This window comes from Channa argus, chromosome 3 (genome assembly GCF_033026475.1).
Source record: "Channa argus isolate prfri chromosome 3, Channa argus male v1.0, whole genome shotgun sequence".
NCBI lineage: Eukaryota > Metazoa > Chordata > Actinopteri > Anabantiformes > Channidae > Channa > Channa argus.
This window is the reverse complement of record NC_090199.1, coordinates 239,853-260,904: the sequence shown is the minus strand read 5'-3', so window position 1 is coordinate 260,904 and position 21,052 is coordinate 239,853. Positions and strand designations below refer to the sequence as shown.

Below are 21,052 nucleotides of genomic sequence, written 5' to 3'. Positions count from 1 at the left end.
CTATTAACATTTAAATTTACAATAACGGATAATACAGCAGTTAGAAAATTCCGTTAAAGAAGATGCTTAAGTGAAAACGTAAACAAATTTAAAGAAATTATTCTTTCATCATTTGCTTCACCATATGTCCATACAATGGAAAGTAGCCACCTTAATGTTACTCCTGCACAAGTTGATAATCTTGTTGAAAATTCTGCAGCCTCACTATGTATAATACTCGATAGTGTTGGTCCTCTGAAAAGGAAGGCAGTAAAGCAGAAGAGGCGATCTCCATGGTATAGTTCGCAAACATGCAACTTAAAACAGGCAACACGAAAGTTAGAAAGGAAGTGGTGTTTCAGAAATTTATGAGAAGAATCTTATTTAGACTGGAAAGAGTTTAGAAATGTACAAAAAAGCTCTGTGATGCCACAACAACATATTATTCATTATTAATAGAAGAAAACAATAACAACCCCCGGTTTCTGTTCAGCACTGTAGCCAGGCTGACTAAGAGCCATAGTTCTGTTGAGCCTAGTTTTCCCTTAACTCTGAGCAGCAATGACTTCATGACTTTTTTATGAATAAAATTTTAAGCTATTAAAGAATTAGATCCTCCCCCCAAACATTACAGCTAGATCTTCATGTACAACAGTGCTAGAATCATCAGTAAGGCCCCAACCCTCTTTTTTCTGCTTTTAACTTCCTAAAGAGCCTGCAATTAATCCAAAATGCTGCACGAAGAGGGCTGACTGGAATTAGCAAGAGAGATCATTTTTCACCTTCATTAGCTTCTCTCCATTGGCTTCCCATTAAATCTAGAATAGAATTTAAAACCATGATTATTACATATAAAGCTCTGAACAGTCACAAGGGCATCCTGAAAGTAGGGAATTACAGTAGTCCAACCTAGAAGTAACAAATGCATGGACTCGTTTTTCATGCTAACTAGGGTACATACATGGTCTGTGCTGAGGCTGGTTCTGTTCTAACGCTCTGTTTTGCAGTGGCTGTTTTCTCAGTCTTGACTGCCTCAGCGGTTGGGATGCATGTGAAAAGTTATTGTAGGACAGCATGGTTTCCCTTTGGGTCCACTTTGAGGCAGACAAAGTCCTGTGACTTGTTGATGTGGTGGACAGTGTCCCAACCACAGGATCTAATGTCGCCAGATGTTTTTGCAATGTTGTAAGTAACTGAGTTGATGCTGCTACCTTGTGTATTTTCAGGAGTTTATGTATGAATGGGGTGGCTTCTCCTGGATACAGGCAGTAGTAAGGGTCAGTTAGTGACTTTGTCCTTCTCTTGTTGTTGTAGGAGGTCGATAATCTTTTTCTTGGTAGAATCTCACCTCAAGTCTAATAGGAAGCAGTGTCACTCAGTAGACCTTTCATTTTAGTGTTTTTTAATCAAGAGCACTGCTGGGAGGACTATAAATAATTTCACATTATAATTAAGGTAAACACGATATACATCTCAATATTTGGACATCTCTAAAGCGCTTCATAAATGTTTCATTTAACTCTTTGATGTATTCAACAACACTAGTATAATTATTCTAGCAGTACCTGCAATATATCATTTAGATATATTACTGGTCTTTATTGGGACAGTGCAATAAGGGGGAGGTTAAAAATAAACAAAGCAGCATTTTTTTCCAAACCGACAACTGTTAGGAGCTGTAGAATAAAAATAAAAATAAAATAATAAAATGAAACTAATGACAGCTTAGGCTACATACCTACATAATTTTCGTGTTTATCTTAGTTTAACAGTTTCAATCCACATACATATATCAAACACATTTCTCTATTCACCTGCTTTAGGCTACATCCTCAGTGTTTCTGTAGTGTTCTTACTTTCTGAAGCTCATCTTGCTCATCCTGTCTTCTTTCACTCTGAAATAAAACGAGCTTTACTTTAAAAGAAATATTCAACAGTGCATTAGGAAGGACTCAAATCTGCAGTTGTAAAGTTCCTGTAAAGCTATTCAAACTCTAAAGCTACTGAATTGAGGATCATCACACAGAATGGTTCACTAAGAACACTATGCAAAAGTTTGTTCTTAAGTTCTTTATTGAATCTACACTGCTTTATCCCCGTGCTCTTTGCTTTGAGTTTGCTAGCATTAGTGTAAAGGTTGATTGCATTAATTTCAGCAGATGGTGGACTGATGGTCCGGAAGTGGGGATGTAATCTTCCAAAAACAAGTGCTCCTAAAATATGTAGATGAGACTGTGATTAAGAAGTGGGCTTGGTCTTCTCTGTGTTCTTGGACTAATTGTGGAAGGTCGGACACTTCTGGAGAGGATCAGTCTTGTAGAAATTGGTCTCCATTAGTAGGGTTTAGAAAGAGCTCTGTAACTGTACCAAGACTCATGGATTACACTTATCATTTCTTGCTCAGGTTGTTTTATGTCAGTTGAAACATCAACAGCTTTTATCATTTTAAACATTTCAGCTGTTTTCAGTTTATACTCGTTCCTTTCACAAATGCAACCGCAAGGGGGCACAAGCCAGTGTCTTCTTGTGCCAGTCCCAAGTCTGGATAAAATCAGAGGGTTGTGGCAGGAAGGGCATCCGACGTAAAACACATGCCAAATCAAACATGCGAATCGTGACAAAGACTTCCATACCGGATCGGTCGGGGCCCGGGTTAACAACGACCGCCACCGGTGCTGTTGACCTACAGGGTACCGGTGGAAATTGGACTACTGTTGGTCGAAGACGAAGAAGAAGAGGAGGAAGGTGTGTTCGTAGGTAGAGAGAGAAGAGGAAAGCTAAGAATGTAGGACTGACAGTAGGGACTTTGAATGTTGGTACTTTGACAGGGAAGGCTAGGGAGTTGATCGACATGATGCAGAGAAGGAAGGTGGACATACTGTGTGTCCAGGAGACCAGGTGGAAAGGTAGCAAGGCTAGAAGCTTAGGAGCAGGGTTCAAGTTGTTTTACCATGGGTCAGATAGGAAGAGAAATGGAGTAGGAGTTATATTGAAAGAGGATTTTGTGAGGAATGTTTTAGAGGTGAAAAGAGTATCAGACAGGTTGATGAGTCTGAAGCTGGAAGTTGAAGGGGTGATGTTCAATGTTGTGAGTGGTTATGCCCCACAGGTGGGATGTGAGTTAGAAGAGAAGGAGAAATTCTGGAGTGAGTTAGATGAAGTGATGCAGAGCATCCCCAGAGGTGAGAGAGTTGTCATTGGTGCAGATTTTAATGGGCATGTAGGTGAAGGGAACAGAGGTGATGTGATTGTTATGGGCAAGTTTGGTGTTCAGGACAGGAACGCAGAAGGTCAGATGGTGGTTGACTTTGCAAAGAGGATGGAAATGGCTGTAGTAAACACTTCCTTTCAGAAGAGGCAGGAACATAGGGTGACGTACAAGAGCGGAGGGAGAACCACTCAGGTAGACTACATCTTGTGTAGACGTTGTAATCTGAAAGAGATCAGTGACTGTAAAGCATTGGTAGGGGAGAGTGTAGCCAGACAATACAGGATGGTGGTGTGTAAAATGATGCTGGTGGTGAGGAAGATAAGGAGGACTAAGGCAGAGCAGAGGACGAAGTGGTGGAAGTTGAAAAAGGAAGAATGTCGTTTAGTTTTCAGGGAGGAGCTGAGACAGACTCTGGGTGGTTTGGAGGTGCTTCCAGATGACTGGACTACTACAGCTAATTTGATCAGGGAGACAGGTAGGAGGGTACTCGGTGTGTCATCTGGAAAGAGGAAAGCGGACAAGGAGACTTGGTGGTGGAACGAGGAAGTTCAGGAGTGTATACAGAGAAAGAGGTTAGCTAAGAAGAAGTGGGACACTGAGAGGACTGAAGAGAGTAGACAGGAGTACAGGGAGATACAGCGTAAGGTGAAGATAGAGGTGGCAAAGGCCAAACAAAGAGCATATGAGGACTTGTATGCTAGGTTGGATACTAAAGAGGGAGAGGTGGATTTGTACAGGTTGGCCAGACAAAGAGATAGAGATGGAAAGGATGTGCAGCAGGTTAGGGTGATTAAAGATAAGGATGGAAATGTATTGACAGGTGCCAGGAGTTTGATGGGAAGATGGAAGGAGAACTTTGAAGAGTTGATGAACGAGGAAAATGAAAGGGAACGAAGAGTAGAAGAGGTGACTGGTGTGGAGCAGGAAGTAGCAAAGATTAGTAAGAGTGAAGTGAGGAGGACATTGAAGAGGATGAAGATCGGAAAGGCAGTTGGTCCTGATGACATACCTGTGGAGGTATGGAAGTGTCTAGGAGAGGTGGCAGTAGAGTTTTTGACTAGTTTGTTTAACAAGATCTTGGAGAGTGAGAGGATGCCAGAGGACTGGAGGAAAAGTGTACTGGTACCAATTTTTAAGAACAAGGGAGATGTGCAGAGCTGTGGCAACTACAGAGGAATAAAGCTGATGAGTCACACAATGAAGTTATGGGAAAGAGTAGTGGAAGCTCGGCTAAGGGCAGAGGTGAACATTTGTGAGCAGCAATATGGTTTCATGCCTAGAAAGAGTACAACAGATGCAGTATTTGCTTTGAGGACACTGATGGAGAAGTACAGAGAGGGTCATAGGGAGTTGCATTGTGTCTTCGTAGATTTAGAAAAAGCGTATGACAGGGTGCCGAGAGAGGAGCTGTGGTATTGTATGAGGACGTCTGGAGTGGCAGAGAAGTATGTTAGAGTGGTGCAGGACATGTATGAGAGCTGTAAGACAGTGGTGAGGTGTGCTGTAGGTGTGACAGAGGAGTTCAAGGTGGAGGTGGGTCTGCATCAAGGATCGGCTTTGAGCCCCTTCTTGTTTGCTCTGGTGATGGACAGACTGACAGATGAGGTTAGACAAGAATCTCCCTGGACTATGATGTTTGCAGATGACATTGTTATTTGTAGTGAGAGCAGGGAGCAGGTGGAGGAAAATCTAGAGAGGTGGAGGTCTGCTCTGGAAAACAGAGGAATGAAGCTAAGCCGCAGCAAGACAGAATACATGTGTGTCAATGAGAGGGACCCAGGTGGAATGGTGAGGTTACAGGGAGCAGAGGTGAAGAAGGTGCAGGACTTTAAGTACTTAGGGTCAACGGTTCAGAGCAACGGTGAGTGTGGAAAAGAGGTGAAGAGGCGAGTGCAGGCAGGTTGGAACGGGTGGAGAAAAGTGTCAGGTGTGTTGTGTGATAAAAGAGTATCAGCGAGAATGAAAGGAAAGGTGTTCAAGACGGTGGTGAGACCAGCAATGTTGTTCGGCTTAGAGACTGTTGCACTGAAGAAAAGACAGGAGGCAGAGCTGGAGGTAGCAGAGCTTAAGATGTTGAGGTTCTCTTAGGGAGTGACGAGGATGGACAGGATCAGGAATGAGTACATCAGAGGGACAGCTCATGTTAGATGTTTTGGAGATAAAGTCAGAGAGGCCAGATTGAGGTGGTTTGGACATGTTCAGAGGAGAAACTGTGAATATATCGGTAGAAGGATGCTGAGGTTGGAGCTGCCAGGCAGGAGGTCTAGAGGAAGACCAAAGAGGAGATTTATGGATGTAGTGAGGGAGGACATGAAGTTATTTGGTGTGAGTGAAGAGGATGCGGAGGATAGAGTTAGATGGAGGCACATGATTCGCTGTGGCGACCCCTGAAAGGGAGCAGCCGAAAGGAAAAGAAGAAGCTGCCTGAGGGCCTGAAAATCAGTAATTTGGATTTGGTTTTTGGTCTTGATTTCTCTGGATTCTCTTAATGTTTTATGTATATAATGCACAATAGGTGACAAAAACTTTTCCTAAAAGGTGTTGAGCACATTTGCTTTCACCTCATCCGTACTTCTGACACACTACTCCCTTTGATGTTCTTTTTATTCCTAATAATGATACTGACCTGTTTCCAATTAACTCTATTGGTTGTGAGTTGTTGCACCAGGTGTTTTTTTGTCCTACAATGTTTCTCTCAGTTGCTGTATTCATGATGAAACATGAAAACAAAAATGTAGCTTAATATTAAGCATGACTGATGCAGAAAAACAACATAAAATCACAGACTGAGCCTCCTTCAGTCCTGAGTTGGGCTTTAGACATGATAATCAGATTCTCCAAATCTCTTTCTTCTACTTCTTCTGTGGTCAGTTTAAAGGTGGCCATTATGTCTGCTTAGGCTTAAACTTCCTTTTGAAGACTAAGGCAGCTGCTGAGACTCAGAGCTACAAAGCAAGGGGAGTGAGTGAGCGTTTCAAACTCCCACCTGGAGACTACTTCATCATCCCCTTTACCTCCAAACCAAACCAAGAAGGAAGCTTCATCCTGAGGATGTTAACCGAGAAAGAGGCCCACACCAGGTCAGTCTGATCTCTAGTCAGGTGAAGTCAGGTGGTTGATCAAAAATATTAACCATCAAATTACAACAGAATTTACAGCTGTTGTTAAGGCTTGTGACAGTGAGATTTCTCCAATATAAGGGGGAGGCAATGTTTCGACAAAATCAATTATGAAATTCTGTGGATTTATAAAACGTGTCAATGTGTTTCAAGCAGGACTTGAAATTAACGATGTCCTGGGGACAGAATACGGGATCTAGGAAAATTTTGAGACAACAAAGAAAATGAGTTCACAGTGTGCAGATTTAGTTGTTAAAGATTAACTAGAGCACAAAATAGAAATATACGTGTGTTCTAAAATCACTGGATATCAATTCTTCAAGACACACTTCAAGAATAAGAAAATAAACTTGTGGAGCAGCTTCTTCTCTCTGAGTCTAAGTGAGGATGAAGCTCAGACAAGTGTCTCTGTCTGCAGCTGAGAGGGAGCAGACAGCTCTGGTAAAGTCAAAGTTACTCCTTAACTCGACCGGACAACATCAGTGCTCGTTTGGGTACCAGTGTTAAAACACTTTGCAAATTAATGATCAATAAGAGGAGATGATCCAAACACTTAAACGATCAGAAATGTGAAGAAAAGTGATTAACATGCAGTGACCAGTTAATTAATCAGTCCTAATATCAGATTCTACTCTAGCTGCTATAACCATTTGTTCTGCTCTTGATTAGTCACCTTCCAGCTCTACAGACCTATGTACAGAAACAGGTTACAAGTTGGAAGTTGGTTACTTCTATTAATGTAAAACACAATGTCAGCATTTCACTGCTGCACCCTAAAACAGAGCTGAACAGGCTAAAGGTTAAGATGTAATTGTGGCTATGAAGTGAACTAGAAATCTGATAATATGAATATGAATTGAAAACAACAAAACTGATATTTTAGCTGTCATAATATTTAAAATAAAGTAATATAAAAAGTCTACTGTATCGTGTATACAGTACATTTCCATCACAGTATGTCAATCAGAAGGTTTAAATCATGCTCTGTCATATTTGCTGTAAAGAGAAGAAATTAACTGAAAAATAAAAGACAGCTTAATGAAAAGTCACTTTTTATTTTTCCACTCTCTCTTTATTATTTACTTTATAATCATTTGATACAAAGTATTTTCTGAAAAAAAAAGGAGTGCTAAAATATAAATGGTGACAATTTTATGGTTTGGTATCAACATAAGAATCTAACTGGCATCACACATCTCATACACATGCTGGAAAATCACACTATGATCAGTCCACAGGCTGGTCGAGAAGTATGGCATTAAGAGTAAGCAATTCTGGGAATAGCTGCACTTTGATCCATCTATTGGGTAAAAAACATGTCCACCACCCTGGATCTCCAGCCTCCAGAATTGTCACCCTCCCTTCAGAGGAAGAACTCCTCTCCATAATATACAAAAGAAATTTAGTTTTTCTTCTGGTCCCAAACCTGCAAAAACCTCTTCTCCGTGACCAAAAATGCCTACAACTAATAAGAGTTTCATACAAAGAGTTCCCTTTTCAGGCAAAATGAAAACAATGGGTGTATCAGTACAAATAAGTTTATCTATGTATGCTCAAGCACTCACCATACAAACACAGCTTCATCATCATCACTCTTTATCACATCCTGTAGTGGTCCAGCCTCTCTGTGAACTGAGCTTTTCCAGGAGCATGCTGGAAGAGGTTCTATGAAGCAGCTCCAACAGAACACTCTCTTCTTTAAACCAAATCAATATGTGATTCCAAGGTTTATGCAGGGCCGGACCATGTCTGTCAGTCAGTTAATCACCATCTTTCCCCTGATATATAATCTATAATCAGTACTATGGATGATTTTACAGGTGCAAATAAATACTCAAATATTTAATGATCAATGTGTTTGTATTTTAATCATCAGTTACTAAAACCAGAATAATTGTTAGCGGAGCTGATCTCAGTAAACTGCAGTATAAAGTTTCATCAGGATAAGTGTTGGTTACATACAGGTGGACTAAGGAGGGTAAATATGTCCTTTCTAAGGACATTATTACTGACTGATGGACTGTGGAAAGAACAGTTGCATCAGACTTTACAGAGGTTTTTTAACATCTGCTACTTTAATCAGATTCAAACCAGAAACCGTTGTATCTTATTTTAAGAGTTAGAATGATGACAGGCAAAAGACTGATTAGGGTGGTGCGGAGACAAAGCTTTAGTGAGGAGATACATGTAGTAGGGTGGTGAGACAGGCCACACAAGAGTTCTCAGTTAATGACCACCAACCATAAATCTCATGCCCACCCTTTCCACTAATTACCTTCAGCTCACCAAAAGAGCATCATCATCAACACCCCCCAGCCTGGCACCCAGCTTCAGCCCTGAGACCATCAGGGAGGCTGTTTCTGGAGATATTTAAACATTGGGAGACGCTGTTTTTCAAAGCGACTTACAACTGAGGGGCACAGTTGGATTTCAGCATCTGTTTCAAAGTTCTGTTTTCAGCAGTTTTTTGAATATTGAGTGAGTTTGCTAAGCGTGCAGAGTTTGGTAGCTCGTTCCACCACTGTGGGATCACTTAGCTGAAGAGTTTTGCTGGGTGTCTTCTGTGCGGTGCTGGGACCACCAGATTGTTCGTTGGCAGAGCACAGCGGACGGGAGGGATTGTAGATCTGAATTAGAGAGTTGGGGTAAGCAGGAGCTGTTGAGTTGACCACCATGTAGGCAACAGACAGAGCTTTGAACCTGATGCGAGCAGCTACAGGAAGCCAGTGTAGAGATCTGAAGAGTGGTGTGACATGAGTCCTTTTTGGCTGATTATTTTAATCCGTTGTTAAACCACATTGTAAGCAATGGAACATAACGTTAGCTGAGCACTCTCTCAAGCCCGGCAGAAACTGTAGCAATTCGGCCAATTTAGCTCCAGTGTGGTTGAACTGCAGCATTAGCAACCGTGATTTGATAAGCAGGTTGCACTGTGAGGAGCTCCACAGTCCAATGTTCTTCATGGCTGCTGCTGTCTGTTATAAGCAGGAATGAGCTTGTTTTAATGTTGTTCTTGTAGTTGACATGTCGTGGCTAAACCCGTAAATGCTGTGTAGTTAAATCTAAAAGAAAAGAAAACACTAACAAACTCCTTTTGTCAACACTGAGCATGCAGCCATGCTGTTTGAATAAACTTTATAGAAACTGACATTGCACAAACCAACTGGCTGCTCAGTGCCAACAAACTGTATGAGCTCCTCATCACAGCAGATTGACTGCCACCTACAGTCTGAGAAGTAAGGTTGGACATTCTGTCTGACTAAAATATGTAGTGTGAGTGAAGACTTGATGCAATTGATAAATCACAGCATCTGCCTGGATTTGATACTATTTTAAATAGTTATGCCCAATAAGTCTCATCTTCCTATGTGTAACATACTCATTTTAAATAACAGACTAATGCTGCCACAGTGTGTGTTGGAAATATGACAGCTTACTGCTGCAGCTTCTAATTGGAGCACTTGTAGACCTGGAGTGTGTATCAATATTTTAAATCCTTCTTAAATACAATACTGTGATTACATTTTGTTCTATATCTGACCTGCACATAGAGCTGTACTGAACTACTTTATACAAAGAACTTTTTTGTTCGGCTCGGTCTCAATAAAGAATTTTTAGTGAGATAAAATAAAAATCTGTCAGTGTGATCATATAATACTTGATTTTTTCATCACATGCAGTAGAATAAGAACTTATGAGAATTTATGATAGACCCTTTAAAATCGAGTGCATTCTTTTAGCTAATGAAGTGGGGGGACAGTTGAGTAACTCACAACATGTCAGTTCACATCTTCAAAGCTGTGAAGTCCAGATCATCTTCCTGGAGGTGCAGGTGAGGTTTCTGATGGGTGTCGAACTCTTTACAGGATACAGCTGCCTGTAAAGCTGTAACAGAGAATTATGTTTTATGAAGAAACATTTGAAAAATGTAGAGTTACACTGTGGCAGAAACTAAAAACTAGAAACAATGGACCTTTTGTAGAAAAACCTGAAAAGTACAAACAAGTTTTAGGGTGCAAAGAGTGCAACTTCATCAGGCGTAAGTGTGGAGGTTGTTACTGATGCTTCTTAACTGAACCACGATTGTTTTTCCCACCCAACGAAGGTAAGAAAGATTAAGATAAAATAAATAATGTATGACATTAGCTGTGATGTAATATAAATGGCTGTTATGATGTTTTCATTTTCAGTGTGTTTTGTTAGCTCTAATTTGAAACTAAGCACCTTAGCCTGGTAGTTAACATAACCTTAAACATCTTTTTCTGAGAATTTGTGTAGGCGATAAAAGTGTTGGTAGTCTTTACTAGGAGTCATTACATTGAGCATAATTACATTTAACAAGCATGTCACATGAAAATATTCTGACATGTTGTTGAAATACAGCAACCTGACTAAATGTCCTGCTTTATGAATGTTTATTCTTGTTATTATACAAATGCAGTCATGTTATTGAAGTTGAAAACACTACTGCAACCCATTGTTAGGGTTACCCGTTCACTAAGTATTTCAGTTTTGTGGGGGGGAAAAAATCAATTAGACAAGAAGCAGGAGATCCACAAATATTCAATACATAACATCTGTTGTTTCAATTTGACCTGGACAGAAAATTGACAACATGTCTCTGTCTTTTTTGGAGCTTATCAAGCAAATGATGGACTGTTTAGCAAAGTGTCTGTCCCAAAGTGTCTTTTCCACATATAGCATGAGGACCTCTCTCTGTAATGAACTACGCTAGGATGAAACACACACTAGGAAAGATCATGGACATGCTGTGTAGGCCAACACACACAGCTGACGTTACAGAAACAAGCTAATTTACCACCATCCAACCTGCTCTGTTCATTAAACTGCTTGGAAATGTCTCACAGTATCTCCAGGACATTCTGACTGCCCCACTGCTTCAGAGAACAACACAAGCTAACGTTATTCACATTAGCATATTGGCAGCTAATGTGGCTAAATTCAACAGACAAAAATAACATCCAAATATCTTCAACACTTCAGAGTTTGAAATTTGTCACAGACAGTCACAATCAGTGGATCTTTGAGCTTCAGTCCTCACCTAGTTATAGCAGGGAACTGCTCTTCAGTCCCATGGAAACTTTTCCAGCAGAAACTTGCAGAAATTCACTGTGATGTAATGTAGAGAAAATGTGATCTGATGCTGTTGGAATCATACTGAGACATAAATAATCAGCTAAACGTTAATACAGAGTAGGGATTTAAAACTAAAACTCTAAACAGGAAAGACCAGTAAGACCAAAACAAACCCTGGAAATAGAAGGACATGCTGCATAAAAACCCCTGTGAACTTGAATTTAATGGGAGCTCATTTGCTCGATTCAGTAAACCAGCACAAGATGATGCCAACACAGAAGTCAAAACACTAAACTATTTAAGTGTAGAGGCCGAGCTGAGCCAGGTCGATGAGTTAAACATAGACCAGAGTCTGCACAGTTGAGCTGTGGAGGCTTGGTACCGGGGAGCTGCACGCTGTACCCGTAAAGACAAGAAGGTACAGGGAAGATGTACCTGAATTCAAAGTCCTTTAAAGTTTTGTTGCTTGAATAAATGACGCAGATCATTTGAACCTGAAGTGTTTTTATTTAAATGTGGATAAATACATTAAATGTTCCAGTCACTTTGAACCTTAGTGCTTTTTCATCACCTTTCATGTGCCATTGACAACATTCATGTGGTGTATTATTTATAATAATCTGTTATATGAAAAAGTCACAGTAGTTTTGTCAGTTTCAAGGTATTTCAGAGAAAATTTGGGGTTTCTTTTTTTTATAAAATCCCAACAATTTTGTTTACATTTATGACTGAATGTAAGTTTATTTCATTATTAAATTTGTTGCAAATAGGCATTTTGTCTCTGTCAGATAATATCTCAACAACGAGGTCTTTGGCTGAAGCACTAATAGAATTCCTGGTATACTAAATAAATGACTGACGCTGAATAAAATCTATTTGTTGAAATTTTTTATATATATTTATTTGTATATTTTTCATATTTAATTTTAACTACATTATTTTCAATATTCCACATTAATATGTCTAACATATTAAATGGTGGGCCCTGTTATCATGGTAAATTATAGTGTCTGAGATCCATAGATTAAGCTTTTACAGACATTAAACACAGACTGAACAAACTCTGTTTATCCTCTCAGGGTTTGTCAGAGTTCAGGTTTAACCTCAGTTTGTAAAACCTGCTTCCTGAAATAACCCAAGCAAGACACCAAACAAACAGATAACAAACCACAATGCACCAGACTCATCACAACAAAAACAGTGGAAAGTGAAGTAATGAAGTATTATGTGAAAAATCACATATGTGACATAAAAGTCACATATCTGTACTTTACTGGAGTAGATTTATTTATGACTATATTGACCTTTTCTCCAATACATCTAAGATTAAATATCTGTACTTTTTACTTCATTTCATTTACATAGACTTGGTTTACTTGGATTAAATCTGGTGCAAAGAACAAACTAAATCTCCAAGAGAAGCACAGAGCTTTACACTTTTCATTTATGTGGCCCTTTAATTCTGTGTATCCTCACCTTATATCCAGCTCTCTGGACATTTTCTCAGTGGTTGTATCAGTGTTTTATTCTTGAATTGATAGAGATGTTAGAGAGACTGTTACTGTCACTATGTGATGGTTAAACATAATGAATTTATAAAAGGAAAAAACATTTGAGCTCCTCCTTTACCAGGAGGTACCAATATTTCAGGATTCTGCCAGTAGATGGCAGAGGTGTGCTGTTCCAATGGCCGAAATGCTACAATTGCTAGAAACCTTAAACCCAGTGTGTTCGAGGTTAACATCCAAGCTGCAATTCAATTTAGTTTCATTTTTAAAAACACCAAATCATCTCAAGGCACTTCTCATTGTAATGTCAAGACCCTAGAAAATTACATAGAAACCCAACAAATCCTCCTTGAGGTGATGGTGGATAGGAAAAATACCCTTTAACAGAAGCAACCGGGTTTTATATCGAACTAAATAAAATCAATGAATGAAAACAAAGGAAAGAAAAGCTGGCTGCATGTGCTCACTGTTTTTGTGTAGGTTTCCTTCAAAGACATGCAGGTTAAGTTAATGGGTGACTCGAAATTGCCAGCAAGGGTAAATGTGAGTGTGAATGGTTGTCTCTAGCCCTGAGACAGAGTGGTGACCTGTCCAGGGTGGACTCCGCCTCTTGCCAAAGGACAGCTGGGATATGCTCCAGCCCCCCATGTCCATCCATGGATGAATTGAAATTAATCCATTTATGCATTACTTTTTATTTCTTCTAAAACAAAGAAATTATCAGATTTGTAAAATATCAGTTTAGACATTTGCACCTGCACCTGCAGTCCAATCACAAAAGGGTTTGGATAACAGTCATCACATCATCGCTGTATTTTCTGCCGTGCAAACTCCCCTGCCCACCTCAGAGCACCAGTGATGTCACTGCTACTTCCTGTTCCCCTTGCAACCAGTGCTGAGCCCCCAGCACTCCCACCGAGGTGATGACACACTGCCACTGCCCAATCAGATGCTGGTAGAGATGGTGAGTTCTGAATCGGAAAAATAGTTCAAATAGAGCCAATCAGAAAATCCAAACAAACCCTACCCATCTGCGAAGCTGTTAACGTTGTCACCAACAACTATGGAAAAGATGGTGACAGCTGTCACCATGGTAACTGTACAAGTAGACTGGAGACATTTGATGCAGATATCACCAGCAGGTGGGTTCTGGTTACCTTGGGAACCTGGCAGGCACACAGAACCTTCCCAGAATGCCCGTGGTGAGCAAGCAGCATCACGTAACTGTGAGGGGAGATGGAGCTTAGCTGGTTCACCGTCTTCATCAGTACCTAGAAACATCAGAGAGCTGCTCAACTGATTCTTATTCACCTGAAAAATCATTAACAGGTGCATCTCCAGGTGCAACATACCGACAGGGAGTCGGTCTCCACAGAGTCTACCAGCAGCCTCTTCCTGCCATTCTTCTCCAGGACAGCCTGTGCTGTCACTGCAGCCTGAGCAAAGCATGATGGTAGAGAAGTTGTTTTTATTTTGCTGTGACATCTTTCCAGGTCAGAGCGTAACTGTTTTGATTTGAATGTGTTCAGTCATATCTCCCTCAAATTATGCTGTTATTAACATGACTATTATCATCCAATAAATCTGAAACTAACCTAAAAACTGCAAAAAGACATAAAATGGCATAAAAAGGGCATCAAAAGGGCATCAAAAGGGCATAACCCAAAGTTGTTGAAGTTAATCTTAAAATTTTCCATATAGAAGGGAACAAACCTTAAAAAAAAAAAAAAAAAAAAAAGCACGAAAAGCACTATGGAACTAATGAGAACAATCTAGACTGAATCCCACTGTATCATCATGAAACAAGGGAATTTAAAATTTAAGACATAACCTTGGTTATTATTTCTTTTGGAGTGAAAACTGAACCATGAAGTGTGTTGCTGCCAGTCTGCACGAATGATGCAACAATTAAGTTTTAGTTAGCAGGTGCTCTACATCTTAAGCTGCATCACAACTCATTATAAACTCATGTAATTAAGTTTGTATGAAGTTAATATTTTTTTGAGTTGAGCTGATTGTGGTACAGGTACAGGTGTGTGTGGACCTCTCTAGTCTCTAGTTTCCTGATGCTGGTGTTACTGCTCCTCTGCAGGGTTTTGAGTTGACTCTGCAGCTCTCTGCGCTGCCACTGAGGGATGGGGGTGGTGTCCACAGCCTGTCAGACACAGGCAAGGTTTAAACAAGATAGTAGCTACACAGCACATCTTCTCACAAACTGCAGTACATCATGGGTAGTGTACCTACATCAGAGAGAACGCCCACCTCCTTGGCAAGGTGCTGAGCAGAGACAATGCTTGTGGGAGGCGGGCCTGACAGTCTGGCTGACAGAGACTCCACATCCTGAGAAAGAACCTGACCCGCTTCTCGAGCCTGAAGAAGAGCACGAGTGAAGACAGTGGTCAGAGATGGGCATCTCACTCACTCGCTCACACACACACACACACACACACACACACACACAAACACCCACCTTAGAAAACTGAAATCACTATAGATGCATCAGAAAATGGTTCATGTCTCTACATGGACTCCTGTGAAACATCTCCCTGCAGAGGTTCATTCATCTGGGTTTACAGAAAAGTAGGGCTATAGTTTTTACAGATTCTCTAATGTTGAGACTGACCCGAGTGGCATCCAGCCCTGTCACTGCCACGATCCGACTGATCCCCTTTGCCATCTGTCTCTCAGAGATGATCACAAGGTCCTGAATGAATCTGGTCTGCAGCAGGTGGCTGGAAGAAGAAAAAAAAAAACAAACAGTTTTGACACATTGTCTTTGTCCCACAGTGTGGGATAGTCTTTTTAACCCCTGCGCTCAGACTGACAGGTTAAAAGACCCATATTAAAAACGATTCAGCATAATCATCGAATCAGAACTAAAGACCTGTCAATGTCCGTCTGTGACGAACAAGCTACATCAGTGAGACGAGATTGTCCTCACTAAGTCCGCTAAAAATCGGGGCCGTTTTTTTATGACCAACTGAGCTTTACTAATCCATGGATCCATCTGTCTGGCAGCAGATTTGCCCAATACCCAATGAATAAAGATCAGACCCTATGTTTCTGAATATGCAACCCGACTCATTGTGCAGACACAGGTCCAATCTCGTCTTAACTACAGCAATGCCCTGCTGACAGGGCACATTAGCAGCACGTCTCATTTTTGATCAGGCCACACACAAAAACTTCTCACAGCACATTGCTTTACTTTTTTCTTCTTGACTTAGAGTTCTTGCTGCTTTGTACCTCACTTTAAGTCACTTTGGATAAAAGCGTCTGCCAAGTGACTAAATGTAAAAAGGTAAATGCCCCCCTCTCTGACAGACAGGTAAACAGGTGTGTTTCATCTCACGTTCCACAGCAGAGCTCAACAGACGTCAGCCTGTCTGTCTGATTATCCAGCAACTCTGAGACCGGTACCCCTACAGACACCACCCGAACAGGGTCAGGGTAGACCTGAAGAGACAGACAGACAGTCAGTAAAGCTGCAGACAGACAGAGATAGTGAGACAGGCCTGTGTTATCCACCTCGTCTATGGTCCTGAGTCCTTTGATAGTCATAGCTGTCTGCAAAGGAAGCTCCTGGCTGTGGACGCTCTGATTGAATGAGATGATGTTGTTAACACAATTCTCCACTTGCTGCAGCTGAGAGACGCTCAGAGAGCCCTGAGGACACAAAACACCACAGCTTAAATCCATTTTAGACACAGAAGACTGGACCCAGAACCTAAGGCTTCCAGTCAGATGCTCAATGATTCCTCTGCCTCCTCAGACCTGTTCACTTTCTTCTCACTGGGGGTTTAGTTTAGTCTGTGGTTCATGGTCCAGCTGTTCTGTCTGACACTTCTAACACTGTGGTTTTAACCAGACTCTTTTGAAAAACAGATTGTTAACCTTAGTGGTAGTCACCTAGTTAAAATGGGTTAAATAAAATACGTCAGTAATTTCAGCAGGACAAAACTGGCTGGGATGAATGTGTTTTCCAAAAGTGCCATGATTAAAAAAGCAACACAGCTACTCACCGTGGGCAACTCTGACCCATTTTGGGTCATTACTATTATTGACATGAAAGCCATGTTGAAATAGCCCCCTTACAGAGTAAGAAAAGCATAATGAACAGAGCAGTGTTTTAAAACTGAAATGTTACAGTTTTGATGATGTTTGTTGATGTTTTGATGATGCACTGTGTGTTGATGAGCCTAATCTATAATGAGGCTATTTTAAGACAAAAAAAATTATTTTTTTCTTACTAATAATAAAATGTTTTGTTCAATTGTGCAATTCAATAATTTAAATGTGACCAGAAGTGTTCTTATCTAGACTTTATCAGTTAACCTTTTTGCAAATATAAATATAAAGTAAGCCAAACTTGGCAATACCCTTTACCTCAATTGCATTCAATGAAACTGGAAAGCACTTGATGACAATAAAATTTTCATCTTCTTAGCACAGCAGAACACTTTTCCTTTTGTTTCACAGTTTTCAAAACAGTTAACAGGTCTATTAACTGTAAAAACAAGAGGAAAACACACATTCCCACCAAATAGAAATCCCTATTGAGTGTCTGAATTATTCCATTCTAGATGCTCACTGTAGCTCCTGCATGTCCATGACAGTTGGACGCAGGAAGACCTACACACAGAATGAATCAAGAAAACTTTCTTAGGGATGTTTCTTAGTTGCAGAGTGCAGCAGGATGTGTTATCTCTAGTAAAATCGCAATTGGGATTTTGATAGTCTATTGTGTAATAACTTATTAAAAGGGTTTTGTAAGTTTCACCAGACGTGTTGATGGAGGGAAAAAAAAAAAAAAATCAGTGTCTGAGCAAATGAGAAAACTGTCATGAATAAAGTGGTTAATGGCAATTAGTCAGTGAGTTAACAGTTCAGCCAGTCATTCATTGAGTCTGTAAGTCACACAGTCAGTCAGATGTTTGACCTTAATGCTGAAGTCGAAGCGGAGGCGGTCAGCTGAGACATGAGACCCTCTCTGTTGGACTGAGGGACCTAGAACTTCCCTCAGAGCAAAGTTCAGGATGTGAGTCGCTGTGTGTTTGACCATACAGGACAGTCTGTGGACCTGAGGGACAGACAAATGGACAAGTTAGACCAAGTTGACCACATCCCTTTATCCAGAGCATCTGTTTCTGTCTCAGAGTTTAAACTGAACCTGCTTTTTTGCTTGTCATTTACCTGGTCTAGACATAGCTGAACCTGGTCTCCAGTCTTTAGGGTGTCGGCTACAAAAACCTGGTGGACCACGTATCCCCCTGCCTGTACCACAGCTTCCACAGAATACAGCACATCCTGAGAGAGAGGACACACTTTGAGTCAGATATCTCACAGCAGGTACCATGATGCATTTTCTGTGTCAGCTGACCTGCAGTCCATCCCGGGTAAAGTAGCCCTGGTCATGTGACTGCCCCCCTTGCTCATGGTAGAAGCAAGTCTGGTCCAGGATGACCCCACAGCGTTGACCCTCAACGACTTCTGACACCAGAGTCTGGCCATCATACAGAGCCAGGACTGTTGCATGGTATGCTGGGAACACTGAGGGACAGAGGTTAGAGGTCATCTGTGTGAACACAGAGGGTCCAACTGTATTACCCATGCAGGTAGGAATCTATACCATATTGGTCCCTTTCGAGTGTGTACTGGTATTTGAGGCTGTCGTCAGTGTGAGGAACCCCAAGCCGCTGCAGCTCCGCTAAGCTGACAACATCCATCATTAGCAGAGACTCAGGACCTCTCTGCTGGTCAGAGCACACCTGAAAGGTAGACAGCTGTGTGATGACATCATCTGTTACCTGTGCAATCTCAGGACTCAAACAAAAAAACAACAGATATCGTTCAAAAGCCTTCTTTCTGCTTCACAATAAAAGTCTACAAAAGCCCCCTACCTACCAAGTCTTATGACCTGTTCACAATAAAAACGCTCACAATCATTATTTTACACATCTCCTGTTGTTTAAACACAAATAAAACAAAACCTCCTCCTTCTGTTACAAGACCAACACATGGCAAGCACCAGACTTGTTAAATCACTTAACCTTCTGGTTATTGGCCTTCAGTTTGTCCAGTTCCTGCTGATCCACATGAACCCCTTGTTCCTCCAACATCAGGTCCACCAGGTCCAAAGGGAAACCCAGGTCCCTATGCAGAGACCAGGCCACTGACGCTGATACACATACCAACACACAGTGTCACTGTGAGAAATACTGAGGATTCCGACTGGAACGTCTTAATTTAGTTTAAATCTATTAAAGTGTTTTGTCTTAAAGTTTCTGACATGTGTTAAGATGTAAAACATGGCAATAGTAATTAAAAAATATAAAACGTAATAAAGAAATAAAAATAAAAATGGTTTAAAGTGTTCCAGAGAGATGTGATCACAAACTAAACCATCTTTGGGGAAAACTATGAGGTTTGACTGAAAGAATCAACAGTAAGTGGCAAGCGTGTTTTGTGCCCTGGTGGTTGATGGGATTTGTAGTGACTGACCAGGAAAGACTCCATGTTTGTCTTCCATCTTGTTGAGTGTGCGGTGGATGAGCCTGGTGCCCTGCTGCAGAGATGACAAGAACTGAGCTTCGTTTTCGTTAATGATGTCCACAATCTGCAGGAGAAAACAACTTCCTGTCACTCAACAGCCGCTGATGTCAACTTCCTACTACATGATCAACCCAACACTAATCACCTTCATTTATGTTATTTAACAAAAAAATATTGCCATTTCAAACCTGGTAATAATTTATCCCCTATAATAAGGTGATCTGAAGACACTGATCGACTTTGGTTTTATTTCTGAAACACCACATACCCTGTCTGCCTCCCTGTAGAGCTCCGGATACACATCACCCTGTGGGAAGGGGGAGGGGGGGAACAGTTTGTTTGGCAGAAACTTTGAAATAATGTTCTATATGAAACTACAAAGCACTAAATGTGCAAAATTCAAGAGGTTTTACTGTTAAATCACATCAAACCACATAAAGCAACAAGTCAAAAATCATATCCTCATTCAATGCAACAGCTGTTTCCAGGTGACCTGGTCAGAGGGATAATGAAAAATGCATTTTACCAGGATGTCGACAACCGCAGGAACCAGGTTGGCCAGAGTTCCCTGAGGAGCCTTAAGTACCTCAACACAAAACCGAACAGCTCGCCGCAAAATCCTCCTCAACACCAACCTTTCACACAAAAGACACAAACAGGAGCTAATTTGACAGCTGATTGGTGAATAAATGTGATCTGGCAGCTGATTGGTGGATGACTTACTCAGCTCCTGACATCCCTGGATAAACTCCGTCAGCAATGCAAACTGATAAAGTGCGGATATGGTCAGCCACCACCCTGTATGCCGTGTCCACCATCCCATGGTCGTCCGCACCTGTCCTGCCACTGTACGGCCCCACCTTCGACCTCTGAGGACATACACATCACCATGACACCAAATGTTGTATATCTGACTCTACCTATATCATGTGTTTAATGTATATAGTGTATTTTTTGTAGTGTGTGGACTGTGAGTACCTGGTGGACAGCACGCAGGAGGGGGGTGAAAAGGTCTGTGTCATAGTTTGATCTCTTTCCCTGCAGAACGCTTACCAGTCTCTCCAGTCCCAACCCAGTATCCACACTAAACTGGGGTAGCAGCCGCAGACTTCGGTCCACCTCCCTAAAAACAAAGCATACTGGGAGCTGACCAGTACAACCAGTAGAGCTACTTCATGGCACTAGTTTCTTCTGGCTTAAACATTGAACTGAAATTGTTTAACGTAGACTATACTGGTGTAGGTGTGAGCTTGTACCTGTTGTACTGCATGAAGACCAGATTCCAGATCTCCACCACGTCAGGACTGTTGGCATTGACAAGTTTTGAGGCATCTCGCCCCCCCACATGGTCATAGTGGATCTCAGTGCAGGGGCCACAAGGGCCCATGTCCCCCATCTCCCAGAAGTTCTCCTTGAGACCAAACGGCAGGAGGCGACCTGGGGAGACCCTGAGGGAGAAATTGAGGATCAGGACTAAATTCATTGATTTAGTTAGATACTAATGCTGCAATTTGTTAACAAGGCTGTAACTAGAAGGGCTTTCCCATAGACCCAGGTCTTCACACTGCTCTGGTTCATCAACAAAA

General features: G+C 41.2%; 1 protein-coding gene across 4 annotated transcripts in view; it reads right to left on the bottom strand.

Moving 5' to 3' along the window:
* Positions 1–7,420: 7,420 nt before the first annotated feature.
* Positions 7,421–21,052, bottom strand: part of aars2 (alanyl-tRNA synthetase 2, mitochondrial (putative)) — a 17,743-nt gene continuing 4,111 nt past the window's right edge. Inside the window, exons 4-24 of one of the 4 annotated variants that reach the window (XR_010913835.1) lie at positions 20,723–20,914; positions 20,445–20,589; positions 20,190–20,335; positions 19,993–20,101; positions 19,735–19,773; positions 19,416–19,530; positions 18,965–19,092; positions 18,544–18,682; positions 18,295–18,464; positions 18,108–18,221; positions 17,854–17,994; positions 16,443–16,580; positions 16,267–16,370; positions 15,538–15,646; positions 15,159–15,284; positions 14,959–15,069; positions 14,267–14,350; positions 14,072–14,185; positions 13,758–13,885; positions 10,083–10,194; positions 7,422–9,371 (exon numbers count right to left, since the gene is read on the bottom strand). Coding sequence is in view for 2 of the 4 variants with exons in the window: in XM_067496971.1 (XP_067353072.1) it covers positions 13,718–13,885; positions 14,072–14,185; positions 14,267–14,350; positions 14,959–15,069; positions 15,159–15,284; positions 15,538–15,646; positions 16,267–16,370; positions 16,443–16,580; positions 17,854–17,994; positions 18,108–18,221; positions 18,295–18,464; positions 18,544–18,682; positions 18,965–19,092; positions 19,416–19,530; positions 19,735–19,773; positions 19,993–20,101; positions 20,190–20,335; positions 20,445–20,589; positions 20,723–20,914 (2,392 nt within the window). In the remaining 2 variants the exon portion in view is untranslated. Of the gene's footprint in view, positions 10,195–13,589; positions 13,886–14,071; positions 14,186–14,266; positions 14,351–14,958; positions 15,070–15,158; positions 15,285–15,537; positions 15,647–16,266; positions 16,371–16,442; positions 16,581–17,853; positions 17,995–18,107; positions 18,222–18,294; positions 18,465–18,543; positions 18,683–18,964; positions 19,093–19,415; positions 19,531–19,734; positions 19,774–19,992; positions 20,102–20,189; positions 20,336–20,444; positions 20,590–20,722; positions 20,915–21,052 lie in introns of those variants that run through there. The other 3 variants (XR_010913836.1, XM_067496972.1, XM_067496971.1) reach the window with 3 other exon arrangements.